At 33.3% G+C, this 8,596-nt stretch overlaps 1 protein-coding gene across 1 annotated transcript; it reads right to left on the bottom strand.

Annotated features, from left to right (window-relative positions):
• Window positions 1-1,125: 1,125 nt before the first annotated feature.
• LOC106878890 (histone-lysine N-methyltransferase SETMAR-like) lies at window positions 1,126-1,626 on the bottom strand. The gene has a single exon (XM_014928235.1). It carries the CDS (start codon window positions 1,624-1,626, stop codon window positions 1,126-1,128), a length of 501 nt encoding a protein of 166 aa, XP_014783721.1.
• Window positions 1,627-8,596: the final 6,970 nt, after the last annotated feature.

Below are 8,596 nucleotides of genomic sequence, written 5' to 3'. Positions count from 1 at the left end.
TATATATATATATATATATATATATATATATATATTTGTGATTTGTGTGTGTGTATGTGTGGTGCGAGTATGTGTGTGTAAGTGTGTGTAAGTGCGCGCGCGTGTGTATGTATATGTGTGTGTATGTATTATATCTGGGTGGAGTCATAATTATTAAAACATTTAAACACATTCACCAGTTGTTGCTTGTCTATATTTTACTTCTTTTTCTCCCAAAGAGTTGATGTTTGATTATATTCACCGCAATATTTTTTACTACAGCAATCTAATTGAAAAAAAGAAAATAAAGTGAAATGTAGACAAAGAACAACCGCTGAATGTATTTATAGGCTTTATTAATTATGATTCTCTTCCCGAATATATTGTTTTTCACACAGGGTTTCAAATCAAAATTCTTGCAAAACAAAATTACATACATACATGCATGCATACATACATACATACATACATACATACATACATACATCCCAAAGATGGAGCCTTGTGTCTTTGTTGGAAACCGGCACCCTCCTCAGTGGAAGATTTATAATAATAAAAAAATGGAAGAGACATACATATATACGAACATGCATACATACGTACATCCATACATATATGCATGCATGCATACATGCATGCATACATACATACATACATACATACTTACATACATACATACTCAAGCACACACACACACACACACACACACACACACACACACACACACACACTCACACACACACAGAGGCACACACAAGGTTGAATCAAAACTTTTTTTTTGTATTTCAAGCTATAATTAAGAAGTTTAAACAAATTACACACGAAAAGCATTAATACATCAAAATATATCCCCATCATATAACATTGACTGTTACCATTGTTGTGCCAGACGCTGAATGTCACGCTTATATAATTTGGCTGGTTTAGAGACAAAAAAATCTGCACCAGTTTTCAAACACATCCATATTGTCAAACCTCAGTCTGTGTAGGAAATGAGTCATGGCTTGGGAAAGGTGGTAATCCGATGGTACAAGGTGTAGACTGTAGGTAGGTTGAGGCAGCACATCCAACCCCATAAAGTTCCTAAAATTGTTCTTAGTCACAGCGGTTGTGTGTGCAACATCCCCTCGAAATTTCACCAAACACTCAACATGACCTATTCAAACTGCTCTTGTTTGACAACAGGTTTGAAAGTTGGCCGGAACGTAGCCACTCATTTCTTTTATTAGGATTATGAAAATAGCTCCATTTTTCATTCTCCGTTGCAATTCGATGCCAAAACCGAGTAAGTCGAGGATTTGCCAGCAGTTGTTTGCAAATGTTCACACGTCGTTGAACTTGGTCATTGGTGATTTCATGAGGAGCTTCGCGACAGCATCTGTTCACTAGACCGAGTCTATGGAGGAGTCGATTGATGGTGCTTTGTGAAGGCCCAAGTTCTGCTGACAATGTACGAGTGCTTGCATTTGGCTGTTGTTCAACCATTTCAATCAAGGCTTCATCTTCCACAACAGAAGATCTCCCTGAGTTTTGTCTGTCTTCGAGGCTAGTGCCACCTTTCTTGAAACACCTGAGCCAGTTTTGTACTGTACGTTTGTCTACAGCTCCTGGATCTTCCGTATCATGAATTTCTTTTGCCGCTGCCATTAAACACTCCTTTTTGCCTCAGGCTATCATTGCAATTTCTTTTACAACTCATTATCAAAGCAGTAAAAGAAAGAATAAACAATTCAGTAACGATTGAATAAGTTATATCAAATTAATGATATAACATGGAGATACAAGTTGCCAAAAGCCATCAGTGAAAATCCGAAAAATGTTTTGACTCAACCTGGTACACACACACCTACACACACACACACGCACGCACACACACACACACACACACGCACGCACGCACACACACACACACACACACACCCATTTAGAAACGTATATATATCATCTAATCAAAGACTATTCACAAATATACAACGGCAAATCATACAATATGAATGTATGTCACATCAACCAATCAGATGCTGACTCTTCTCATAAATTATACACCAGTATTTATAAATAACTTCAATCCTCGACCTTCCTCTTATTGCTTATCAAATTTTTTCAGTTATGTATATGTCACTTCCTTTAATCCCAGTTAAATGCCTAAACATGTTGATTGTCAGATATCAACTCTATCTTCAGAAATTATTTCACATTTTTCAGTTTTTACACAACTTGAGATATTTTATAAATATCATAATTATCTAATTTCACATAATTTTTAATTATTTATCCAAGAAACCTTTTAAACTTCACGAAATCTATTGCCCAACATTATAAAAGAATTATAATATAACATAATTATAATTAATATAATACAATATAATAATTGTAATAAACTGCATTATTATTTATAACATTATAATAAAATTTCTTCTAAAACAGAACTGATTAGAGAAAGCTTTTTGGCAAATTATCCAAGTTTTAGTTTTTCTCTTAAAAACAAAACAAAAAAATAAAGAAAAACAAAAAGCAATATCATTTATCAGACTTCATATTGAAGGAAACTACCAAGTGCTGCTGCTGCTGCATACCACTCACTTTTAAAACGGTAATGGATCAATCGATCTAGTCTTTTTTTTTACCCCATGAAGTCGATAAATGTTGTTGAATAAATAAGATCACAGCAGCTTCGTACAAAGGGGAAAAAATCTTTGGCATTTCAAAGCCTAACATCTTAATGCTAATTGAATTTAATTGACAATTGGGAGCGGTGTTTGTCATTAGTGGGGTATTGTTTAAGGGTTGTATTCTCAAGAACATATAAAAAGCTATAATTACTGGGTCCTCAGACTTTCCGAGATGGGAAATTTCGTTAGGTTTGACTTTCTTTCTATATCTATTTTGTTTCTTAATAAAATAGAATATTTGAAATAAACTCTAGAGGTGAACTTTGTCTTTCCATCTTCGTGGTTCAGCAAAATAAGTAACCAAAAATGTGATTTGAACCAAAGGTAGCAGTAAAACAACAGCAGCACAAACGTTATATTAACTTTACGCCATTATGATTTGCTTTTTTTATATTATTTGTCCGAATAACAGATTACATTGGGAATACATAGTCTATACTTTAATATGTTCATTTCTGGCAGTGGATGTATGTCAGAGATTTAATATATTATTCAACGATTTCATAATGATCTGAAACAGCTGCTGAGCTCTGCTTGATTTGATCAATGGCGCAGAGATAAATGATCGATTGCTCAGGGAAAAACAATATTGATAGCATCGCGGCGAAGACGAATGAAAAAGAAACGGTGACCTGTTTAAAAAAAAAAAATCTTTCCATGTAGTTGTTAGACAACTCTGATGCACGTCTACTGTTGCTAATTTTGTTGTTGCTGTTGTTGTTGTTGTCGTCGTCAATATTGTTGTTGTTGTTGTCGTCGTCAATATTGTTGTTGTTGTTGTCGTCGTCAATATTGTTGTTGTTGTTGTTATTGTTGACCCAAAGCCAACCATGATCGAGCACTTCACTGTTGAAAGCCATTGTGGCCATCCCATTTTTTTGAATGTATGCATGCACAAAAATGTGCATGCATGTATGTACGTGTCTCTGTGCATATGTGCATGTATTTATGGACGTGTGTACCTGTGTCTGTGAGTATGTATGTATATGTGAAAATAATATGTGCGTGTATATATGTATGTATATGTATTCGTATATATATATATATATATATATATATATATATACATAAATATGTGTGTGTGTGTAAAATGCAAAACGAAACTGGAGACTTTGATCATAAATTATTCAATTGACGCAACTAAATAATTAATGAAGAAACTAAATAATAGATATAATTAATAAAGAGACTCCTCTACCGTTTTTGTTTTGCTTTTTTGTTGTACTCTGTGACCTTTTTAACTATGGAAGCCAGTCAAGGAAATCTCTGGCTCTAATGTGAGTCTTCTTCCCGGTTTTCTTTGTAGCAATATAAGAATGCTTATGGAGTTCTAAATACTAGTTATTTGCCGTGCAATTTTAATTGAACCCGTATTGCATAATTATATAACTATATAGTTGCACACGAAGAGCGTATTATCTATCTATCTATCTATCTATCTATCTATCTATCTATCTATCTATCTATCTATCTATCTATCTACATACATATAACTCGAACATATGCTAGCACACACATATACACACACATCAGCAAGCCAAATACTCTTGAACGAGGTAAGGAGAAGTTCTGCGTTAAAAATGGCGTGGCTGTCGCCATTTTCTCACGTAAACTGTCTATGTCTATCGAGATCGTTTCTAGCAGCAGCACTCGGTAGAATTATCAAGTGAAAAGTGCATCCATAGTTCTCTTTTGCTTATTATTGATGATTCTATGTAAGATAAGTGTCTGTTGGAATCTATAAAACGTTTCATGGAGGGGTGGTTTTAATGTTAATTCAAAGAAAATGACTGTACGATTATCTATGAATGAAATTCTTTCTAATTATTTTATTCCTTTTATTGAAACGGATGGCATTTTTTAGAATCTCTTTTTCTATTCTGGTATAATACATTTTTCATTTTGCCCACCGATTTATGTAGGCTGAACTGCAAAGTGAAACCGGTATCACTATTACCAAGGGGAAGTTGACACAAAGCGGTAGATTAGTGGTAGATTATTGCTTACGCGAGGATTTCATGTTTATCTTTATGGTGCAGAGGCCATGGATAGAGATCATCGGCCGATTGGTTTCTCGTTTGGGAGCAAGTTCTCTTTATGAGAGTGAGGTGGACAGGACATGAAACGCTGGTCAATTTTAGGGCTGTTACTGTTTTCAGCAATAAACAAAACCCAATTAGGATGAAATAACTTATAATTCAGGTAATTTACAATAATATCTTGAGTGTTGTAAATAATTCAACCATAAAAAATAAGTTAATACTTATGGGGAATATCCAAGTTTACACACGGTTATGTGTTTACATTATAAAATATGTTTTATTACAAAGCAAAAATCGTATTGTGTTAGGGCAATTGAGGTAACTGAATCAGTGGAGCGAAGGAACTAGCTGAAAGGATTAAACATTTTAACGCTTAAGTCAAGCGAGTAGAGGTCGATATTCGAAACTCTTTCTTATGGGTGTCGATTCATACCGTGGTATATAAATGCGCGCGCGCGCGTTTGTGTTGGTGTACATATGTATATATATATATATATACGCGCGCGCGTGCACACGCGTGTATAACATTGCTTTTAGATTCTTGCAATTCCAGAAAGCACAAACCAAGGAAACAAGAATTATGAATGAATCATTAGTTTATGTTTGATTCAGCAAGTATTTTGGTAAAGTACAATCGCTGAAATATCTCTTCGTGGATCAAGATGTTTTTTTTTACTAACGCATATCAACCAAAAGTTAGCTATATTCAAACCTCAAAAGGATCGGAAGAATATTAGAATGTATTAGAAATAGCATTACTTGGAATTAGTTTACAGAATTTCTATGGCTAAATATTCCTTGAATAGTTCCTAATGTATGTTTAATAAACACTCTGATTAAACTTCTCAAGTTGTTTAATACATGTTATATTCAATTATAAATCATAAAATATCCATTGGCCTATGTTGTTGTGTATTTGTGTATGGCCGTTCATATATTGTTTTAGTGCAAGTTTAGAAACACCTTATTGTATAGAATTCATTAAGGTGCTCCAAGTGGTATAATGATATAAATGCATTGTAGACATTGAATATATCATTATCGATATATTAATATAATATTGATTCATTATAATCAGAGTAAGATCGATAATGTGGAAAAAATGGTAAAAGTTCCTCTCAGCAACAGTTAGTCCATAACTGAGTTTGTGGGAGGGTTTAATAAGTTCATTTGTTGTCGTGTTGCTAGTGGTGGGCAATAATTTAAGTTTTGTCAAAAAGTTAGAAAAATATGTTGTTTTTGAATGTAAATTTATCAATCTCTTATACGAACTCTCTCATGAACAATATGAACAGTCCGGAGGAGGAAATCCTCCTTATACCCCCACTCCGAGCACACACAGACATCGATGTGCATTTATATATACATACATACAAACATAAACTGAATATACAAACATATATATATGTGTATATGTGTGTGTATGTGTGCGTGTGCACGTGTGCGTGCGTGTGTGTAATGTAATATATTTCATAACATATGAATTTTAAGCAAGAAAATATATTTGTGTGTGTGTGTGTGTGTGAGTGTGTTTGTGTATAGTGTGTGTGTGTGTGTGTGTGTGTGTGTGTGTGTGTGTGTTTGAGTGTGTTACATTTTGTATAAATAATGAGAATTTTAAGAAGCTTCACCGATATCTGTTGATTTTTCAACGGTTTAACTGTGTTTAGCTGATAATCAATAATCTATAGTTAGTAAATGGCTTCTTCCAAGAGGAACAACATATCCTCTCTGTGCTGTTTCGTTAACTATTTCTTCAGTTCTTGTGTACAAGCTGACACTTTCTATAACAGTAGAACCTGCAAGAAAACTGATTGTTTAAAAGATATGGTTCGATTTTTCAAAAAAATTTCTTCTTGTTTTAGAGATAAGGAAAATGTTTATGATGATAATACTTAATCGATTCTCTAATTTTGCTCATGCATTCATGTTTTCTCTCAATCAATAAATACACTTTCTACAGATTTACATAGTTTCAAACACGTTTTAGTAATAAGCAAAGAACCTTAACTCAATCTTCCTATGTCAACATAATGGTGCCTCGTTCATAAAAATTCGTCTGCTTTGTAAAGTTGAGTTTTTCAATATTAAGGTATCTATGTTATTATCATAGAAATGAATATAAACTTTATAAAAAGAGTTAAAACAATATGGCTTCTCAAACGAAAATATAAATAAAAAATAATTAGCATGCAATATGAAATATGTTCGCAACTTCAATAATATCGAAGTTTCTTTATTAATTCAAATATTTGTAATTGTAAACTGTTTCGTGTATAATTCACTGCTAATGTTTACGATATAATTTTTTGTCTTGAAAAAGAAAATTAATGATTTTTTTAAAAACAAAAGGGCTTAGAAGAGTAAATGCTGAGATAAGTTGATAATATGCTCGACATTTGTCAATGACATCAGCTCGATTTACTCTGCATAGAAAAATCAAGCACTCAACGAGAAAGTATGAACATGGTCGCTTGAACCTGCTAGAAAGAGTAGTCATGCCTCCTTCAGATCTCAGTTTACTGTTTTAATCAAGGAAGGAAATGTAGTACTAGATATATTTTGTTTGAAAATAACAGCTCGAAAACATAATGATCCTAGCGAAGCTGGATCAGTCCCGATACTGCAAGTCAAAATTAAAAGCGTGTGTCACCTAAAATGAAGTACACACGCACGCGCACGCACACACACACACACACACACACACACACACACACACACACACACACACACACACACACACACACACACACACACACACACACACACACACACACACTGATATTGTTTTTACGTTCGGTATAAAACACTTTTGATATCAATAAAACCAATAAAAAGCAAGCGAAATATCTCGTTGACATATTGAGGAAAATTTCACAAAAGGAAAAAAAAAGTAGTTTATATTATTTAATTCCTAAAGTGATATCGTTTTCCGAACGAAAGTCTGTCAGAAGATTGTAACGAACAGTTGAGGAAATAATTGCTCAAGGAATATATTACATTTTTTATTGCAGAGCAAAGTAAAGTTTTTAATCATAATATCCACAGGTAGATGTTATTTTAGTCATCACAAAGTAGATCTTCCAATTTTCTATTGCACCAATATATGGTATTACAACAACTCTACAGGTCTTTCATTATTTTGATACGTATTTCAAGTTGTAATTAATCCCAAAGACATCAGTGGAGAAAATAAAAAAATCATCTACCAGAATATAAAGACCACTTCTGAAAAATGCGGTCCCTTTCAAAACTAACCAGAAAAAATTTAATTCATAAAAAAAGCATGTTATTTTTTTCTGTAAATTAAGGCTGATTTACTCTATAAAGATTTAAGCGGTTCAGAAAGAGTCATGCATCAACTAGCATATATTATATCTATATATTTGAACACAAATTTAGATACTGCGACACATCGGTAGCGGGTGAGGGAATACATAGATAGCGAAGTCTTTTTCAGATAATATAAAACAAAATTAAAAACATCAACCGTGTGCTACAACAAATGGTACTATGAATATCAATATATTACGTGTCTCGTGTAGTGCTGTTGTCTAACTTCAAAGAATTTGTGGGCCAGTTTACATAAAGGAGGTTAAAATCACCCATTACCATTATGTTTCAGAAGCTGTATTTTTGTAGGAATGACTTGATTTTGTTGAGGCATTCTTCAAAGTACTTTAGAGGTACTTGGGGAGGTCTATAGAGACCAACAATGGTAATGTTGTTGGCCTTGTTGAATAATGGTATGGATTCACAGTAGCCATTGGAAAATATGTCTTTGGCATCAACTGCAAAGGAAACATGGTGAAAAATGTATATATCAGCGTGTATGTATATACGTATGTATGTGTATATGTATATATATACATATATACATACATACATACATACATACATACA

The sequence above is a fragment of the Octopus bimaculoides genome, chromosome 8, assembly GCF_001194135.2.
Source record: "Octopus bimaculoides isolate UCB-OBI-ISO-001 chromosome 8, ASM119413v2, whole genome shotgun sequence".
NCBI lineage: Eukaryota > Metazoa > Mollusca > Cephalopoda > Octopoda > Octopodidae > Octopus > Octopus bimaculoides.
Note: the sequence above shows the minus strand (reverse complement) of the source record. Positions and strands in the feature narration are given on the sequence as shown.

Bases quoted from the DNA above. Each gene is read 5' to 3' on its own strand.
- LOC106878890 (XM_014928235.1), bottom strand. From the start codon at position 1,626: ATGGCAGCGGCAAAAGAAATTCATGATACGGAAGATCCAGGAGCTGTA.